Raw genomic sequence first — 21649 nt, 5'->3', positions numbered from 1 at the left:
TTTGTTCACCTTAACTGGAAAAGGCCACACCAGGCTGTTAAAATGCAAGGGGCCAAAGGCTCGAATAAAAGTCTACCATGTACCCCTGTCTGTGTTCTCGGAATGCTGGATCTCTGCATGGAGAGGCTGGCATGAGTTATCTAGACCCGATGGGCTTCCATCTGGCCAGGTGACCCTGTAGTATTCATTTTGCTCTAGAAGCACCTCCTAGATGGAACTGGTTCCCTTGGTGAGGTGGCGTCCACTTTCCTTGGGTCCTTCCTTAGTTCTGCGTATCTCTGGAAAGATGGGAGATTTCCTGTCCTCCTGGTTTGCGCAGAATGTCCTCCCTGCTCTTTACTTCTCACCAGTGGCCTGTATCTTCCCTCAGACTTTGCAGGCAGGCCTGTCCTCTGAGGCCACCTCTACCTTTGAACATGCCACCAACCTTTTTTTTTTTTTTTTTTTTTTTTGCGGTACGCGGGCCTCTCACTGTTGTGGCCTCTCCCAATGCGGAGCACAGGCTCTGGACGCGCAGGTTCAGGAGCCATGGCTCACGGGCCTAGCCGCTCCGCGGCACGTGGGATCTTCCCAGACCGGGGCACGAACCCGTGTCCTCTGCATCGGCAGGCGGACTCCCAACCACTGCGCCACCAGGGAAGCCCTGCCACCAACCTTTGACCATCAACCTCAGAAGATGCCATTTCCTAGAGCAGTGGGTTCTAAGCGTTTTGAACATATATCCTCCAAATCCTTATTTTTTTTTATTCTTTATTTGTTAACATATACATTATCTACACAGGCTATTACCATTATTTAACAGTTCAAGGCACAAAATAGATTTTGAGATTTATCATAACAATTACACATGTAAGTTTCCATCCAGATTCCCAGTGACATTTTAAAATTTTTGGAGGTTTTTTGGCCAACTGCTTATTAAATCAAATTAGATTGCCGGCTTCATGGGCTCTGGGGTTGAGGAGGTCGTGAGGCCGGAGCTTAGGTCGGGTAGGGGTGGATCGCCGAGCCGTTAACGTCTGCCAGCCTGTACACCTCTGTACCTGTTACTGGTGCCACTTCCTCGTTTGACACTTCCCTGGGCCTTTGAGAGAAAGTAGATGAAAATGCCATTCATTGTATAGTTAGGGACCTATCTAGACCCTTGGACCTAGAAATGGACATCAAGTGATGTGTTTAAGTCTAGCATAACTTCCATCGTCTTCTGATTGCCGATTACCTGCACAGTACTTCACCACAATCACATCTAGAGAGAAGGAGTCTCTCTTGATTTTGGAAGAAATATCTGGTAACCAACATGACTGAGTTCTGGCTTATATCAGCTCCTGGGGAGAAAACATGTCAGCAAACATGGGAGAAATGGCATGCGGCAACTACGAAGAACAACAATCTTGCAGTTACTTCAAAGTTCAACATTCCTGACTTAAAGGTTGGCACACTGGACGTCTTGGTTGGTTTGTCGGATGAACTGGCTAAACTGGATGCATTTGTAGAAGGGGTGGTTAAGAAAGTGGCTCAGTATATGGCTGACGTATTGGAGGATAGTAAAGATAAAGTTCAGGAGAATCTGTTGGCCAATGGAGTTGACTTGGTTACTTATACAACAAGGTTTCAAAGGGACATGGCTAAATATCCAATCAAGCAGTCCCTGAAAAATATTTCTGAAATAATTACCAAGGAAGTGACTCAGATTGACAATGACCTGAAATCTCGAGCATCCGCATATAACAACCTGAAAGGGAATCTTCAGAATTTGGAATGAAAGAATGCAGGAAGTTTGCTAACTAGAAGTCTGGCAGAAATTGTGAAGAAGGATGACTTTGTTCTTGACTCAGAGTATCTCGTCACATTACTGGTCGTGGTTCCCAAGTTAAACCACAATGACTGGATTAAGCAGTATGAAACATTAGCTGAAATGGTAGTTCCAAGGTCTAGCAATGTTCTCTCAGAGGACCAAGACAGTTACCTGTGTAATGTCACCTTGTTTAGGAAGGCAGTTGATGACTTCAGACACAAAGCCAGGGAAAACAAATTCATCATTCGTGACTTCCAGTATAATGAAGAGGAGATGAAAGCAGACAAAGAAGAAATGAACAGGCTTTCTACCGACAAGAAAAAGCAATTTGGACCACTTGTACGGTGGCTGAAAGTGAATTTCAGTGAGGCGTTTATTGCGTGGATTCATATAAAAGTGTTGAGGGTTTTTGTTGAGTCTGTTTTGAGGTATGGCTTGCCAGTGAACTTCCAAGCAATGCTCCTTCAGCCCAATAAGAAAACAATGAAGAAACTAAGAGAAGTATTATATGAATTGTATAAACATCTAGATAGCAGTGCAGCAGCTATTACTGATGCTCCTATGGATATTCCAGGCTTAAACCTGAGTCAACAGGAATATTACCCCTATGTGTACTACAAGATCGATTGCAACTTGCTGGAATTCAAGTACAATGAGCCCCCCAGATAGCCCTGCCCTCATGTCGGCGTCGGTGTTTGCTAACAGACATAGGTTGTAGTATGGCTGTACTTTTAACTCTCTCTTACCCCTTGCTTGCTTCTCACCCCCTTTCCTATTCACGTTCTCTTGTAGTGGTCCATTTGTCAACGTTTTGTTTTTAAAAGGAAACTATATGTCTTGTTTCTTTTTATTGATCAGGTCTGTAAATGTGTACTAAAAAAAAAATCAGAGTTTATTTATAAACAGAATAGTTTATTTAAAAAGAAGGTCTTACTTCATCGATATTGTGGTATGCATTAATTCCATTTGTTGCTGTTGTGACAGAAGCCTTGTGTACAAGGGAATGGTGTAAACAGTTATACCATTTTGTTCACTGTATTTAGTAGACATAATTGTTTAATAGTTATTGAATCATGATGTAAAGAAATGTGACAATATTCAGGTATGTGCTTTCTGAATGTTTCAAATTACAATCTGTGAGCACTTGACACCCACAGGAGAGAATAAAATTACCTGTGCAAAGGTGGATTGTGGTGTGTGTAACTTCCAAAGATTGAAGATTATTTTTGAACACGTGATGGGTACTTATATTTGGACACTAGACTTTCAGGTCTCTCAATTAGGAGGTACGGCCAATTTTTGAATAAAGTGTAGTAGAACTCTGCAAAAAAAAAAAAAAATAGATTGCCACTGTTTCTACCTTGTAATACTGTGACCTTGTAGTGTGGTTGGCGAATATTCTGCAGTGGGAGTAGCAGGAGGGCTACTTCTGCCATTTTGTTCGGTTTTCTTGGGAACTGTATGGTTAGAGTGTTATCTTTAATCCGTGGTTCCTTTATAGGAGTCTTTTCAAGCCATGTGTCCCTTTTGTCAAGGTTAAAACGAGATAATACAACTGGTAAATCCATTTAACCAGGCACAAGGAACCAGGCACAGGACACTCCATGCCTTTGAATTGGAAAACTTGGAAACAAAAGACTAAAGACTGGCCCATTCATTCACTCAGGGTTAATACCAGGTCAGGAAAAAAAAAAAGCAGAGGGAGCTTTTTGGGGGGCTGCCAAAAAAATGCTACTTTCACAGTTGATTCCACATCTACATCATTTCTGGTTTAGAGCACTTCCCAACAAAGGAAGGGAAGCGACAGATACCACACGTGTGCCAACGTCTCAAATGCCTCTAAAGGGAAGCAGGTAAGGTATACGACCTAACTTCTTAGGTTTAAAGAAACCCAAATCGGGGCCTGTCTTCACACGCCTTTCCTGACCACAGAAGGTCAGGGAAGCATGGGAACCACGAGACAGTGGAGGGAACCATGCCGTTCCTCCTCCCATTGGCCCATGCTGCCTCTCATCCGGCAACAGTAATATCTACCGTCTTAACACCTCCAGTAAACTGATTTTTGTCACCCCATTCTGGGTTTGAAAAAACGAGAGCTGCTATAGGCACATTCAATCTCAAGGGTCACAACTGCTAGTGTTAGAGGGATGTTGCTACTTTATCCAAGAAAAGCAACCACCGTCAAGGTGAGAGGAACGAGCAGCACATTCCCTTTCCGCCCACTTCTACGGTAAAAACCCCAAATCAGCAGATTTCTCCACTGTTGCCAGTGAAGACTTTTCTCTAATGCTTGAAAACAACCGCCCGTCCCACGCAGGCTCCCTGCCTGACGGTGGGAGCAGCTCTGCTCACTCAGTGGGTCCTGATGCAGGGAAGGGCCCTGGGGGAAGGGCGGGTAGCTGCCTGCAGCAAGGTCCAGAAAACCTCAGGATGGGAAAGGAGGGTTCAAGCTAGGGAGGAGTTAGTTAACCATAAGCTAACTCTAAGTTATAGTTAACCATAAGCTAACTCTAAGTTAGCTTATACACTGAACTATCCAACTCAGTGGCATCCACAATGGAATTCACAGAAGTCAATAATTATATAAAGAACGAGAAGAAAACTGACATTGAAGCCAACAAAAGACAGGAACAGAGACAGGCAAAACCTCCATGTTTTCTGGGCCGGCGGGACATATGTGAGATAACGGCTTTGCTCTCATCCACGTGCTGCCTCTCTTCTCGCTACTTGGAGGTGTTCATATACCCGTGGACATAAATAAGACAAGAAGGAAAGAATCAAATGCCAGCCTATATACAGTATCCAGACCTGAAACCTAACCTAAACATATCCAGATTCCTCTGATCTTGTTACTAATTTAAGACAAGAGAGTAGTTCTAAATAATGCCAAGCATCTCAGGGCCACCCATGGAAACCAGGCTACTTTATCAGCAGCTCAAGGCACTATTTATAAAAAGCAAAACCAACCAAACAAAGCCACCCAAAACAACCCAAACCCGAAATGCCATCCTGGAAAATGCACAACAGAGTCTGAGGTCGAGGACATTTTCTACCCTGCTGGTCTCAGGCCAAGTGTAAGATGCTACTGACAGAGTGAACTTCAGACGGCTGGGGGAGGTTGGTGGGGGGGGTGACCCCGGCACTAGAGACCTGCTGGGTGTGTGTGGCCAGGAAGTGGGGGCTGCGGAGCAGCTCACTCAAAAGGATCCTTCTCCTCTGTCCCCGGCTCCTGCTGCTGGAGTGTCCTTTCTTGTCAAACCAGCCCCGAGAGCAGCCCGAGCTCTGCCACGTCATGTCATTCACTAATTTATTCATCCATTTAGCAAATATTTATTGAACTCCTCTGAAGGGTCAGGCCCTGGGGATACACACATGAATGGGACACACATGGCCTCTACCTTCATCTGAAGCTTTCTCTAAGTCTCTCTGGCAGGTTGTTGGCTTGAGTTTTCACCCTGGTTAAAAGGCAGATGTTGGGGGCAGAACTGTGCTTTGTGTTCAGTAAGTGGAGTTTTTCAATCCAGGCTGATGCCCGCTGCTTGGAAGGAGCAGGCCCCTGCCCCGGCCTGGGCTGGATGTGTGGGGAGAAGCATGGTGGGAAATTAATTTTCATCTGCTTCACGGTTTGCTTGGGACTAACCCAGCCTAGGACAGAGCCCCCATCTTGGCTCAATCCACAGACAGCCCTTGTTAGAGGGCGTCTCGGGGTGGGGGACTGGAGAGGCTCTCTTTATTCAGGGTCTATAGGAAATCCCATGACAGTTTCAGCAAGGGCTTGCCGTTCTCTCTCAGTATGAGCAGAGGACGCTCTTCACCTCCCTCGGCGCCCCCAGCACAGGTCTGCTGGTAGCGCTGGGGGGCATGAAACTGCAAACAAAGTCTGGGGCAAGTGGGCGTCCAGAAGATGGAAAAGGCCCAGATAAGTTCTAATCTGGATGATCTCTGCATACTGGATGATGATGTGCCCTCAGAGTGGAGCAAGTTTTAGTCTGAATCATGCCAATTCTGTGCTCAACCGTTTACAGGCTAAATGGATCCTTTTAGTCTGTCATAAGTTCATGCACTTGGAAGGACCAATAATGTAGACTTAAACATGCCATAAACTTAAAGGAAACGAGGGTCCAGGGCGTGAGGAGAAATGAGCTATTACTCCTCTGGCAGGGAAAGGCCATTGTATTTCATGTATGATTTGACCATGCTTCAGGAAAGCCATTTTGGCTTTAAATGGCACATTTCTTTCTGCTTTATTAGGCTTCCTGAAGGGTTATTTTACCCCCAGGTACTTTCTTACACTGAGTAGTATTTCAGTTGTGTTGCACAAACCCAGAGGTCTTGGAGAGATCTCAGGAATACTTGGTATGCCACTAACGGTCAACAACCAGCAGACTGTGGTTCCGGAATCCTGAGATGCACACTCGGATCTGGGATGGATGTTTATAAGCCTCGGGATGTGTCTTCAATCGTTGCAGAAATGCCTGAGCACGTGGCTGTTGGTTGTGCAACGTGAGACATGACTGACAGTGTCTCTTAAGATGGACATTGGTGCCATTATTTATTATTGTTCTGGTAACACTTACTATTTCAGAGTGCTTATTGTTCTGTTCTAAGAAATAACACTTTGAGTATGGATTTTTTTCAAAGTAAGTAGCCTAAACCTCCTTTCCCTGAGTTTTGGAGCAAGGCAGCATCTGGGAACATATGGCTACAGCTTCCTGAAAAATAAACTGTCCTTTCTTATTTTGTTAAAATGCATTCTTTATCCCTAGTGAAACCAAGATGAGATTAGTTCATGGAATTTTATTTCCTTGGGACTTATCTACATGGGGACATGAATCTCATTAGAGCCTCTGAAGGCAAGGGCTAACAGGATGCAGACCGCCTTGCACATGGATGTGATCCCCACTCAACAGTTCTCACCTAGGAACTGCATATGCTCGGTTGTGATACTATCTGCATCCAGGCTGGTTTCAACCTCCTTAGTATTTAGGTATTTTAAATTAGTTATTCATCAGTGAAATCAAATATTTTTATTTGCATTATAGTGCTTCAGATCTGTCACTGCTCATGCGCCACACGGCATGTGGGATCTTAGTTGCCCAACCAGGGATCGAACCCATGCCCCCTGCAGTGGAAGCACGGACTCTTAACCATTGGACCACCAGGGAAGTCCCCCTGGCAGGTCTTTAAAATAATTCCTCTATAAAATCCCCAGCAACTCTGTCAGTCAAAGCCATGCAGTTACCTTTGGCTTCCTTAAGGGATTCAACCCTTATTCCAGGGGAAACAGACCAAGTTTTCAAAAAGCAAAACTGTTTTCGATGGGAAACAGACCAAGTTTTCAAAAAGCAAAACTGTTTTCGACTCCTTAACTGCTCATGAAAGCACAATTATTACCAACAGAAAAGATATTTTCTAACTGTCACTAAGGACTTGTCCTCAGTGTTCTGTGATATCTGCAGCTGAAAGTCTCCAGGTGTCATGGGGAAGGCCAGGGCCAGGGCTGGGCTTAGACTCACAATGCATCCTCTTGGCACCCAATGCTCTTTTTTTTTTTTTTTTAAGAAGATGTTGGGGGTAGGAGTTTATTAATTAATTTATTTATTTTTGCTGTGTTGCATCTTCGTTTCTGTGTGAGGGCTTTCTCTAGTTATGGCAAGCGGGGGCCATTCTTCATCACAGTGTGCGGGCCTCTCACTATGGCGGCCTCTCTTGTTGCGGAGCATAGGCTCCAGACACGCAGGCTCAGTAGTTGTGGCTCACGGGCCCAGTTGCTCCGCGCCATGTGGGATCCTCCCAGACCAGGGCTCGAACCCGTTTCCCCTGCATTAGCAGGCAGATTCTCAACTACTGCGCCACCAGGGAAGTCCCACCCAATGTTCTTGATTATGAAGTTGGGCTCTCTTCTCCCTTAGAGATCCACTAAGAAGTACCTCAAGAGAATATGCCCAAAAATTTGCTTCAGTATAATTCTTGGGGGCATGGCAGTGGCCACACCATGTCATATGAGCTTCATAGCAGGCTTCAAGCCCTCTTTCTTCAGGGTCCAGGGACAGGAAGGCTGAAAACCATCTGTGCTACGTGATGACCTGGAATTCAGAGACCCAAGAGGGCCTGAAAGGGACATTTGTCTTCTGGAGCAGTTAACACTTGACTCCAACAAAGGCCTCCCTCCTAAGACAGCACAAAGAGTTCTACTCTAGAAGGCATAACGAATGGTCTGAGTTCAAACACGGCATCACCGTGGTTAATGGTTTCCTCACCTGTAAAACGAGGGTTTGGGTATATTCAACAACCTTCCGAACCCCTTCCAGTTCTCATTTGTGTGACTCTGTAATTCTATTCTACATAGAATTATACCCTAGCAGACCATGGTAGAGCAAAACTGTAACATAACAGTACGAAAGAGGGTATTTATGACAGTTAACCATGGCCAAACAATACAAAGGCTACCAGAAGTGAGGTGAGAAGGTGACTTCTCATGACTCCTTTACTGCAGAGATCTAAAAGATCCAGGAGAAATCTGGCAGGGATCTAAAAGATCCAGGAGAAGTCTTGCCTTGTGAGATGTTCAACTTTCACATAATAAGGGTCTTAGTGGTAGGTGAATTAGGGCTATCTCCATGACTGGTATAACGATCCCACTCCTCCGCCCTGGGCAGCAGTAATAGTTTGTTCTTTGCCTTCAGGTGTATGTTTGGGAGCCTCTTGGAGGGTGAGGCATGTGCACAAAAACTAGAAGCACATAAATCAGGCACAAAGTGACTAAGCAACCATGGCCTGAGTGACCACTTTGGGGAGAGCATCTAATTGTTTCACAGGAAGTGTCTGACGGTGTCCCTGTTCCTGACAGTGAGCCATCTGGATTCACTTCTTCAAGGGTTAATTTATGTTGCCCTTCAAATGGGTTTTTTTCAACTTTCCATCTATAGTCTTAGCACTCAGAAGAATGCTAATCCTACTGAGAGGACTTTGAGATACTTGGTTCCTAGGCTTTAGGAAACAAAGACTGAGAGTTATGTATGACCAGCTTAGGAGAGACCTTTTGAAAGTAAGAAGTACAAACTAGATCAGGGATGACACAATAATGATAGAAGGACTCAGCCTGGAACTTCCCTAGTGGTGCAGTGGTTAAGAATCCGCCTGCCAATGCAGGGGACACCGGTTCGAGACCTGGTCCAGGAAGATCCCACATGCCCCGGAGCAACTAAGCCCGTGCACCACAACTACTGAGCCTGTCCTCTAGAGCCCATGCGCCACAACTACTGAGGCTGCGCTCTGGAGTCTGCGAGCCACAACTACTGAAGCCTGCACACCTAGAGCCCGTGCTCCACAACGAGAGAAGCCACCACAATGAGAAGGCTGTGCACCACCACGATGAGTAGCCCCCACTTGCCACAGCTAGAGAAAGCCCGCGCACAGCAACGAAGACCCAACGCAGCCATAAATAAATAAATGAATGAATGAATGAATGAATTTATATTAAAAAAAAAAAAAGAAGGACTCAGCCTGGACCAGAGCCACTGCCTAAGGGCAACCAGGTCCTTAATGAGTGGAACTGGTAACTAATAGCAAACCCCACTTTATCTTCTGTGTGGTTTGTTGTATGTACACATGAGTGGCAAATTGTGTAAGGTCTTCACTTATCACAGAGTGTGATTTCAACCACTCCCAAGAAATCCTTTTGTTGTCTTCATACAGACCCTGCGTTAAAAAACAACAAAAAACAAAAAGACAAAAACACACAAACAAACCAAACAACTTTCAGGGGTTGTTATAAATAGATTTGAACACAGGTGACCATAAAAGACAAGATTCTGATGCCCAGAGTGGGAAAATTCAGGCTAGCAGCACCCACCTGCCCCACCCTTGAATACACGGAACACGGACAGCACTGGGTATGCTAACACTATACATACTTGCATAGAGGCACTAAAGAACAGTATAGCAAGCAAAGAGTGTTTTGTTGGTGGTATTTGTTTTATGTTCAGTGATGATTTACTGTCCAACCTTCTGAAAGGACAGTTTTAACTGAAAACACATCCATCTTATTTCTTTTGGAAATCTCTATCAAAAAGATACATGGGGGCTTCCCTGGTGGCGCAGTGGTTGAGAGTCCGCCTGCCAATGCAGGGGAAAAGGGTTCGTGCCCCGGTCCAGGAAGATCCCTCATGCCGCGGAGCGGCTGGGCCCGTAAGCCATGGCCGCTGAGCCTGCGCGTCCAGAGCCTGTGCTTCTTACCAGGAGAGGCCACAACAGTGAGAGGCCCGCGTACCACAAAAAAAAAAAAAAAGATAAATGGAGTTGATGATTACAATTGTATTTCCATTAGCTAACCAAAATGATGAGCTGAGGAAATTATCCAGTTTGGGTAAAGGTAAGAGGATAGTTATCCTTTCAAATCTAAAATGTCCACGCTGCCAATTTCACCAGGTCATTGGGCAGCTTTCTGATTCACCTGAAGCCAGGTAAACATGGCACAGGGTTGGCTCATCTGTCGTTCTCACATTCCTATAGTATTAAAAAAAAGGGGGTGGGAAGAGGTTTTCTTTTGCTGCTCTGGAATTGGAAGAACACCAAGATCCAGCCCAGGTCATTTTCCCTTTTTCCCCAAATGTATTTCTGGTTGGTTTATTTTTTAGATTTATTTTAGGTAAAATGAGAATAGCAAAACCACGTGAAGATTAAGCATGAAATGGAAACTGTGATGTCTTCAGCTTCACACATAGCAGCACCAATGTGCTTGTGTAATACAGTAACGAAAGCACTGCTAGCTGAACTTCGGTGACTTCTTCTTTTTTTTTTTTTTTTTCTTTTTTTCTTTTTATTAGTTTCTGCTTTATAACAAAGTGAATCAGTCATACATATACATCTGTTCCCACATCCCTTCCCTCATGCATCTCCCTCCCTCCCACCCTCCCCATCCCACTCGGTGACTTCTTTTGATCCCTTGAAATCTGTTTATTCCCTTGAACTGGAATAATTCCTGTGGCTTTGTTTGTTTATTAGCAATTGTTTTTCAAACTTTGGAAAAATGTAGCAAAAAAAAAGAAAGAAAGAAAAGCAAGTGATAAAACAGGAACAGCATTCCTCTGCCTGCTATTTACAAGACACTAAAATGAATTAAAATTTACTCTAATAATCTCCAAGAATCTCAAAGTGCCATTTCATATGTTTAAAGATATTATCAGTGTGATAGAAATTTATGGGGAACTGGATTATGGTGTTGTAAACCAAGGCTTCTTTTGACCGAGTCATGAACTTGTGTTCCTGAATGAAACAAAATATTCAAAAGACAGGATGGAGCCACATATTGATTTAAAGTGGGACTAAGGATGGGGCTGTATAAACTGAATGAAAATTGGCTACCACTGCACAGGGCTTTCAACCAGGTGGACCCATTCATTCATGGCCACATGGCAGGCAGACATAGAAAAGAGTCATGGATTGCAACAGTGGAGACTTCTGGTCTACCTTCACATCTGCATCTCTCTTTCATCCCATCCCATCCTGTTCTCCTGGCTACCTCTGCTGGGCTTCTGAACCTTTGACTTTGCCCTCCTCTCTGGCTCCCTGCTTGCCCCTTGGACTGGCATGGGACAGTGGCCTGGTGCTCAGTGCTCTCTAGGACTGGCTTGCAACCCTCTTTGGTTCATTTTTCTCTTGTCTCTTTGGGTAATCACTTCCCCACTCAGGCCTGGGCTCTAGACCCCAAGTTCAGCTTTAGCCATCTGTCCAGTACCCTGAGCAGACTGACCCCAGACCCCCCTGAGATGACTGGACAATGTGAGTTAACAGTGGGCAACTTATATTAAGGTGCCTGTACTCCCCAGGCTGCCCTTCCTGTGACGGGACCACAATTACCTGAGAGGGGTGTCCATCCAAACCCCATTTCAAAGGCATTCCTTGTGATGTCTCCAGGGACCTAAAGTATGAAAAAGCTCAGAGACGGAAAGGTGTCTAGAAGTCTTAGTCAGAAATGGAGTGTGTTAGGCAGGGTTCCCCAGAAAAACAGAACCAATAGGATGCATAGGAATTGGTTCATGCAATTGTGGAGGCTGAGAAGCCCCAAGAGCTGCGGTTGGCAAGCTGGAGACCCAGGAATGCTGATGGTGTAGCTTCAGTCTGAGTCTTAAGGCCTGAGAACCAGGATAATGGTCACTGAGACACTAATAAAAGGTCAGCACAGTGCCTGGCCCCTGATAGGATTACAGCAAATGTCAGTCTCTTCCTCTAACTCCATAAGAATCAAGTCTTATTAAAATCTGAGAAACAGAAACATTCATATCATACATGTAATCCACCTGTGTTTTCGATAAATAAATAATACATCACGTACTGCACTTCCTTTAGCAGTCTTTCTTTTCAATCACTATTTCTTGTACTAAAAACTCCTGTAGTTCACAAACAGAAAAAAAAAAAGACGTCAGATTTTGAACGTGGAAAGGAATGAATGCAGGATTAAACTTGAATTATTCATAGCTGTCTCAAAGTTGAAACTCTCCAAGGAGTTCAAGTATTGCCAAATATCAAGAAAAAGAAAAAAACGGGGAAAGCAAAAAAGAAGGAAATAGATTTAAGCTTACGTAAGTCGAATTTCAGAGACACGAAATAGGTCTAAACTCATTAGTGTGTATGGGGCTCCATAGGAAATAATTTTGCTACAACTTATTTCACACTAAAACGGGTTGAAATGCCTGACTCAGAAAGGACTGTGTTCCATAATTATGACCAGCTTATTAACCTTAGACAAAGTCAATGCTTTTTCACAACTGAAAGAATATTATCTGGATATTCTGCATGCAGACAAATGTTTTAGGCTCTAAAAGAAATGTCTCCTTCTCTCCAAAATGCAAGCATTCCTATAAAGAGTGTTGATGAGTTGCTTTACTTATGATTCTGTAGGTATTTGTTTACTACCGGAATCCGTCTATTATACCATGGGCACACTTAACATAGCAATACTGGAACATGTTAGCATTGTGGAATCTCACTAATTTGATCCTATAGGTATTTATTAATTACCTCCTATAAGTAGAGGACTCCTCCCTGTTGATGCAGTTATATCTACATTTATACACATAACCACACATATCTGAATAGGCTTCACCTAACTGATTTGGAGTTGCATGGGATTTACTAGGCATGGGCACACAAAAGAAGCAGGAAAGATCATCTCTGTGTCAGTGAGCTCACAAGCTGACTGAGGCCTGTGGTGGGAGAAAAATGTGGGCAAAACTGGCCTCAAATCCTGGCTCTGCCAATTATTAGCTGTGTGATCTGGAACAAGTTACTTAATTTCTCTGAACTTCAGATCTCACCTCGGTAAGTCAGGGTTAATAATACCCTCCCTGTAGCATTATTCTGAGGATTAAGTGAAATTATGCGTAAAGTGCCAAGCACGTGGTAGACGCTTTTCTTCTTACATAAATCCTAGAAACAAATGTTTCCTGCAGGTGGTTTGGTGCCCTTCTGGTTTGTTAAGTGATGCCGCATGTGCATAAAATACTGAGCTTGGAAAACCAAGCTGGCTAAAAATTAAAGCTTAGGACTCCTGCTTCCAGGAGGATGAAGTGGACACACTTTCTCCCATCTCTCCTGTTAAGTATAACTAAAACCCTGGACATTAGATTTAAAACAAATTTAAGAAGACTCTGATAGGTGGAGAAAAGAAGGCAGACTAGCTAGGGATCTCAGGACCCATGGAATAACACGGTGGTGAGTTGTTCTCCTTTCTTTTTGTTTCACGTGCCCCATAGTTAGAATTGAAGCCAGCAACTCTAACCAAAGTTAGAAACACCAAAGGGCACAGATGAAAAAGGTCCCAACAAGAGCCTGCCCTCTCAAGGAAAGGGGCAGCCTAGCAAGACTGCAGACATTTAAATAATAAAAGCTGTGCTCCAGCCAAATGCCACACACACAAAGATGGTGGCCCTACCTCTCCCCATGCCAGCCAAGCCCAGGTGGGGAGCCTAGACTTCCCCACCATGAGGTGCCCCAGCACCCCTCTGGAGTGGTGTCAGAGAATGCCCACTGGAGAATCAGGACTCTCACCATTGCCTAGTGATAACAAGGCCACCCCACTGTGGGGTCAGAGGAGACCACGGAGAGAGCTGGAACTTTCACCCCTGCCCAGGATTGATGCTTAGTGATGAGCTATGAGGATAATGAACAAAATGTCACCCATCAAGTGTCAATGGAGGCTGAGTGGGGGACCTGGATTTCTGCCCCCACTTAAGCAATGAGGTGGTGCCCACCCCTGCCCTGCTGAAGTCCTGTCAGAGAGAGCCAGCTTAAAACGGATTTCGGTAAGACCCAGAGTCTCATAAAATAATATGAAAATATCCCAGTTTCATTTGAAATCACTGTCATACCAAGAAGCTGAAAAATCTCAAACTCAATAATAAAAGGACAATCGATAGATGCCAACACCCAGAAGACACAGTTTAGGATTCCCTGCCAAGAATTTTAAAGCAGTCATGAAAACTTTCTTCAATGGGCAATTATGAATGTTTCAAACAAATGAAAAAGATAGAAAACCTCAGAAAGGAAATGGAAAGTCTCAGCGAAGAAACAGATGACCTAAAAAAAAAAAAAAAAAAAAAAAAAGAATCAAATGGAAATTTAGAAAAAAAAGAATACAGTAACCAAAATAAAAAGCTGACTGGAAGGGCTCAACAGCAGAATGGAGGGAACAGAGGAAAGAACCAGTGAACTGGAAAGTAGAATAGTATTTTATCTGGACAACAAAAAGAAAATAGATTGAAAACAAGATGAGCCTCAGGGACCTGTGGGCCCAAAACAAAACAAAACAAAACAAATCTAACACTCATGTCATCCGAGTTTTGAAAGGAGAGAAGAGAGAGGAGGTGGAAGAGGACTTGAAGAAATAATAGCTGTGAAAACTTCTCAAATTTGGCAAGAGACATAAACCTACAGATTCAGAAGCTGAAGGAGCCCCAAACAGGGTAAAGCCAAAGAAATTCATGCCAAGACACATCATAATTAAACTTCTGAAAGCTAAAGACAGAGAAAAAAAATTGAAGGCAGCAAAGGAGAAACATTTTACTTGTGGGGGAAAAACAATTCAAACAACAGTGGCTTTCTCATCAGAAAAATTGGAAGTGGAAACAATATTTTTCAAATGTGGAAAAAAACACACAAACAAATAAAACAACTAACCCAGAATCCTATATCTAGCAAAAATATCCTTCAGGAATAAAGGGGGAAATGAAGACATTCTTAGAGGATGGAAAACTAAGATGAGTTGTAGCTAGCAGACCTACTCAGAAAGAATAACTAAATAATTTTCCAAACAGAAAAATAAACAGAAGAGATCTGGAATGTCAAAAAAGGAAAAAAGAATATAGTAAACAAAAATATATGTAAGTGCAATCAATTTTTCTCTTCCTCTTGAGTTGTCTAAACTATGTTTGATGGTGAAGCAAAAATTTTTGACAACGGTGCAGAAGCCATGCAGTGGAGGAAAGACAGCATTTTCAACAAATGGTGCTGGAGTATCCACAGACAATTCTCACACTTGTATGAAATTTAACTCAAAATGGATCACAGACTTAAATATAAAACATAAAACTTTTAGGAAAAAATTAGAAGAACATCTTTAGGATCACCAGATAGGCAAAAAGTTCTTAGATTTGACACCAAAACCACAATACATAAAAGGAAAAATTGATAAGTTGAACTTCATCTAAATTAAAAGCTTTGCCTCTGGAAAAATGTCTTGTTAAAGGATTGAAAAGACGAGTTACAGGGTGGAAGAAAATATTTGCATACCATATCTCCAACAAGGAACTAATAGCGAATATAAAGAACTTGCAAAAACTCAACAGCAGAAAAGTGAATGACCCAATTAGAACATGGGTGAAAGACATGAAGAGACATTTCACCAAAGAAGACAGACAGATGGCAAATAATCACATGAAAAGATGTCCAACATCATTAGTCATTAGAGTAATATAAATTAAAACCACAATTATATACCACAACACACATATCAGAATAGCTAAAGTTAAAAACAGTGACATCTCCAAATGCTGGTGACTGGAGAAAGCAGACCACTCATACACTACGGTGGGAATGTAAAATGGTACAGCCACTGGAAAACAGTTCAGCAGTTTCTTAAACAATGAAACATCCGACTACTATATGCAATGGCACTCCTGGGCATTTATCCCAGAGAAAGGAAGACTTGGGTTCATACAAAAATCTGTATACGAATGTTTATAGCAGCTTTATTCACAAGAGCCCCAAACTGAAGACAACCCAGACGTCCTTCAATGGATGAATGGTGAAACAAATTGTGATGTATCCATCTCATGGAATACTACTCACCCATAAAAAGGAATGAAGTACTGATATATGCAACAATCTTTTTTTTTAATTGAAAAAAAATATTATTTTTATTTTTTAAATCAATTATAGTTGATTTACAACATTTCAGGTATACAGCAAAGTGATTCAGTTATATATATATATATTCTTTTTTTAGATTCTTCTTCATTATAGGTTATTATAAGATATTGAATACAGTTTCCCATACTATACAGTAGGTCCTTGTTGGTTATCTATTTTATATGTAGTAGTGTGTATTTGTTAATCCAAATTCCCAGTTTATCCCCCCCTTTCCCCTTTGGTAACCGTAAGTTTATTTTCTATGTCTATGAGTCTATTTCATTTGTATCATTTTTTTTAATATTCCACATATAAGTGATATCATATAATATTTCTTTCTTTGTCTGTCTTACTTCACTTAGTTTGATAATCTCTAGATCCATCCATGTTGCTGCAAATGGCATTAGTTCATTCTCTTCTACGGCTGAGTAGTATTCCACTGTATACATATGCCACATCTTCTTTACCCATTCATCTGCCGATGGACATTTAGGTTGCTTCCATGTCTTGGCTATTATAAATATTGTTGCTATGAACATTGGGGTACATGTATCTTTTCAAACTAGAGTTTTTGTCTTTTCCATATATGTGCCCAGGAGTGGGATTGTTGGGTCATATGTTAATTCTATTTTTAGTTTTTTAAGGAACCTCCATACTGTTCTCCACAGTAGCTGTACCAACTTACATTCCCCTCAACAGTATAGGAAGGTTCCCTTTTCTCCACACCCTCTCCAGCATTTATTATTTGTAAACTTTTTTTTTTTTTTTTTTTTTGCAGTATGCGGGCCTCTCACTGTCGCGGCCTCTCCCGTTGCGGAGCACAGGCTCCGGACGCACAGGCTCAGTGGCCATGGCTCACGGGCCCAGCCGCTCTGCGGCATGTGGGATCTTCCCAGACCGGGGCACGAACCCGTGTCCCCTGCATCAGCAGGTGGACTCTCAACCACTGCGCCACCAGTGAAGCCCTATTTGTAGACTTTTTGATGATGGCCATTCAGACTGGTGTGAGGTGATACCTCACTGTAGTTTTGATTTGCATTACATGCAACAATCTTGATGAAGCTCCAGGGAATTATGCTCATGGTGGGGAAAAAGGGTATACATTGTATAATTCTGTTTATATAACATCCTTGAAATGAAAAATCATAGAAATGGACAGCAGATTAGTGGCTGGTGGGGATTAAGGAGAAGGTGGAGGGGAGGGAAGTTGGTGTATCTATCTATATAAGAGAAATGTGGGAACCTGTGATAATGGACATTTTCTGTATCTTGACTCTACCGATGCCAACACTCCGCTTGTGCTATCGTACTATAGTTCTGCAAGATGTTACCATTGGGGGAAACTGGGGAAAGTGTACAGAGAATCACTTTCTATTACTTCTTACAACTGCATGTGAATTTACAATACTATAAAATTTAATGCTCCAGAGACGACTTGCAAACTGGTAAAGAAAGTAAGCAAAAGCAAAACAAAACAAGCAAACAAAAACCAAACTCTTATGCAAACATGACCTTTAAAGATAAAAGAGTCCTTACTTATCAACTTGTCTGATTTCTTAATCTGAAGTTGGCAAATGGAGGCCCAGAGGTGGACTGATTTGCTCAAGGACAGACCTGGGACTCTGACCACCAAACAGTCTTGGTCCCAGACACTGAGCCTGTGGGCCACAGTGAACACATGTAATGTCTGTGCAGTTAAGAGGGGATGCAGGAGCTGTTTCCTTATCTGAGCACAGACCACTTCACTTGAATTATTTCACTGCTTTTCTGCACCTAATAAAGCTACTGTCACAAAGACAAGGGAGTAGCCTTGATTTTAAAGGTTGAGTTCAAGATGCATCTGTGCAAGCTTGGAATGAAGCCATTACTTGTGATCATTCCTCTAGAATTACATACATTGTTCAATTCAAGGTGAGAACAATAAACATTTGCATGAGGTTTTACAGTTCATTAACACCTATATACTCCTTATTTCACTGGATCATAGCAACAACTCTATGTGGCCTAGGAATTATTGCCATCTCCAATTTTTAGATGAGGCAACTAAGGTGCCATAAAGCTATATAACCAACCCAAAGTTAAAAACTAGCAAATGCAGAATGAGGGCGCCGACCTAGATTTTCTATCTTCAGTTACTGCTGCCTGTCCCTCGCATCTGTTGTGTTCTCCCAGCTCTACGGACAAGATATACATTAATCCTTACAAAGCTAACCCCATCCTGGATGGAAATTCCACTCTCCAGACCCGAAGTTAGGCTTAATTCCTTACCATCCTGGCTCCAGACCTTCTCTGCACCATCCACTCATTCTACACAACAACATGCTCTTATTTTTGTGGCTAATTGAATTATAATTATTTGTTCAACTCTCTTATACTAATCTTTGTATCTTCTATAATAGATACCCATTGACGTGACTCATTTGTAAAAGTTGCCCTTCTTGTCTTGTTTGTACACTGGTCTGTCTTATCTGATGACCTCTTTGAAATTTAAAAGCTTTTGGATTTAGACTCTAGAAGTTTCTACAAGGCACTGGCAAGCAGGTTATGTGTCACCACAGAAAAGGAACTGGCTCTACAGGAACTAAGAGAAATAGAATAAATAGCAGAGCTTTTCTGGCTACATGTGCAATAACATGGAGATTTATTCAGTTGCCTGTCACAGTGACATATGAACCTAATTACATTGTAATTCATGTCTGTCTTTCTTCAACTACTCAATACTCCGGTGTTGAATATGTTAGGCTTATAGTAAGCTGGAATGAAGAAAAATAAATAAGAAGCGATAGTCAATAGCACTAGTTCCTGGTCAGGCTACTGAATTTCACTGCCCTCAAATGAGTTATCATTACACTAGTAGATGTGGGTGAGATATTTATGGGGTAGAGAGATGACATTTAAACCTTTTTCTGGATTATCCAGTTCTTATTTTCTTCTTAAAGAAACATAAATATCTAACAGACCAAAATTCAAACCTGACCTGTTATGGTGTTGACCCGCAAAAAAGTCAATCTGGGAATTGTTTCATCAAAAAGCAAAAGCCAACTGAAAATAGTAAAGGCCAGCCAGGAACGTGGAGTGAAGTACTTATCACATGCTGGCTATGGTAGGTGACTGAAACATGAAACAGGACTGGGTTTTAGGAGATTTGGAAGAAAGGAAAAAAAGAAAAATGAATCCACTCAGAGGTTGAAAAGAGAGTAAAGGAAGAGTGACCGCCATGATATCTATGAGCTGTGGGTCTCTCTAACTACTCCCTCAATATTTTTAGTAAATGTCTTATTATGATATCCTAGAGAAATTCCACCACTCACTTTAAGTGTCTTCTGTGCCGCCTTTCCAGTAGGGAATGGCTTTCCTTACGAGCAGGGAGGTAACGAAGCTTTGGGACTCTTCCCCGCCCAGCTGTGCCCCCTCACACAGCAGGAACACTGTTCACAGGCTTCTCTTTCAGAGAGGGTCATGGGAAGCTCCAGCTCTAGGGAAGATCAAGTTCTGATACGTCTCTGTACTCAAAGTTTTTTAAACTAAGAATAACATTAAAGTTAGAAGAACTGTCTCACCCTGCATTCTCGACAGCATGAGATGATGTTTGGCTAATCAGGGGGAGGTAGAAAAGGAAGGAGGGAGGGAAAAGGTATTCCAGGTAGGGGGTCCAGCAGGTGCAAGGGCATGGATGTGAGGGAGAGTGTGCCAGGTTTAAAGAACGGCAGGAGCTAGGTTCATTCATTTCACACGTACTGTTGAGCACCCGGGCCAGACATTATTCTAAGGGTTACAGTGACCAACACAGACAAAGCCCCTGCTCCCATGAACCTGCCTCTCAGCTGGGTGTAAAGGGGTGGGGAAAAGACGTAAAATAAACAAGTAAAGGAACATGAAATATATACAATGGAATACTACTCAGCCATAAGAAAGAATGAAATAATGTCATTTTGCAGGAACATGGATGGACCTAGAGATTATCATACTAAGTGAAGTAAGCCAAACAGAGAAAGACAAGTATCACATGATATCACTTATACGTGGAATCTAAAAGGAAAAAAAAGACACAAAGGAACTTATTTTCAAAACAGAAAGAGACTCACAGACACAGAAAACAAACTTACGATTACCAAAGGGGAAAGGAGGTGGGGGAAGGATAAATTAGGAGGTTGGGATTAACATATACACACTACTATGTATAAAATAGATAACCAACAAGGACCTACTGTATAGCACAGGGAACTATACTCAATATTATGTAATAACCTATAAGGGAAAAGAATCTGAAAAATAATATGTCAGTATATACAGATATATATATATATATATATATATATATATATATATATATGACTGAATGGTTGTGTTATACACCTGAAACTTACATGATACTGTAAATCAACTATACTTCAATAAAAATTTTTTTTAAAAGGAACATGAAAATATCAGATAGTGATCAGCACTATGCAGAGAATCCAAGTGGCTGCTTTGAGCTTGGGTCCTCAAGGAAGTGATTATTAAGAGGAGATTATTAAGTGATTATTATCAAGGTGATTATTAAGTGGAGATTGAATGACAAGAAACCAGCCATACCAAGAACACTGGGGAGAAGGTATAGCTAATGCAAAGGTCCCAACACAAGAAGGAGCTTGAAAAGAGAAAGAGGGTCAGGGTGGCAGTGGCGAAGGAATGGGGAGCTAGGAAACATGTCCTCAGCTCCAGTCAACGTTCAGACACGCTGCTCACATCTAAATGGAAAAGGGGAGGTGTTTCTTAATGCTGTTTCACTTATTCCCTAGTCTCTCTGTGACATCTATAGATGTATGTGAGATATTGGCTCACCCAAATATTCACCGACACAGGTTCAAACCCAGATTCCAAACCCCTGCCTTGTCCTTCTCACCATCAGCCTGGCTCCCCTTCCCCAGAGCATAATCACAGATGAGCCACATTCCCAGGGCCACTGTCAACATGTCAATCAAGTGACATGAGCAGAATCTTGCCCTACCCTCTGGCCGGGAGGAGATGATGGTAGGAAGAAAACATGGTGGAGGTGCTGAAATGGTAGAGCCAAGTTCAGTACTATCAGCCTTAGAAGCATGGTTAACAGAGGAGAGATTTCACTCCTAAGGCCTGTTGCTGCCAGCAAGTTCCAAGAAACATTGGTCATTGCTATAGCAACTGATTTCACATGCATCAGCAGAAATCGTAACAGTATTAGTTCTTCCTGGAGACAAGTTGAAACTGCCTACAATTAGTGTTCTCCATTTCCTCTAATGGTGCTGGCACTGCCCTGATCTTTTTGCCTTTCTCTAACCACTTTGGGTTACTCAGTTTTCTGAGGCCTCCCATTTTTCTCCTTGAAGAGGATGGTGCCACCCTAGACAATTAGGCCGTTTATGTGCTGTTCCGAGCCTTCCAAAGCCAAGGAACCTGGGGTTGGGGAGTGGGGATCAGAGAGGGAGA

At 42.5% G+C, this 21649-nt stretch overlaps 2 protein-coding genes across 2 annotated transcripts in view; one reads left to right on the top strand and one right to left on the bottom strand.

Annotated features, from left to right (window-relative positions):
• Positions 1–21649, bottom strand: part of COLEC12 (collectin subfamily member 12) — a 187708-nt gene that overhangs the window by 85465 nt on the left and 80594 nt on the right. The window lies entirely within an intron of this gene.
• LOC309814912 (V-type proton ATPase subunit C 1-like) lies at positions 980–2974 on the top strand. The gene is given in 2 exon segments (XM_082641177.1): positions 980–1756; positions 1760–2974. Coding segments are annotated over 2 exon segments (1164 nt in total). The 5' UTR covers positions 980–1294; the 3' UTR covers positions 2462–2974.

This window comes from Mesoplodon mirus, assembly GCF_964341445.2.
Source record: "Mesoplodon mirus genome assembly, chromosome: 13".
Lineage (NCBI taxonomy): Eukaryota > Metazoa > Chordata > Mammalia > Artiodactyla > Ziphiidae > Mesoplodon > Mesoplodon mirus.
This window is presented reverse-complemented; position numbering and strand designations above follow the sequence as displayed.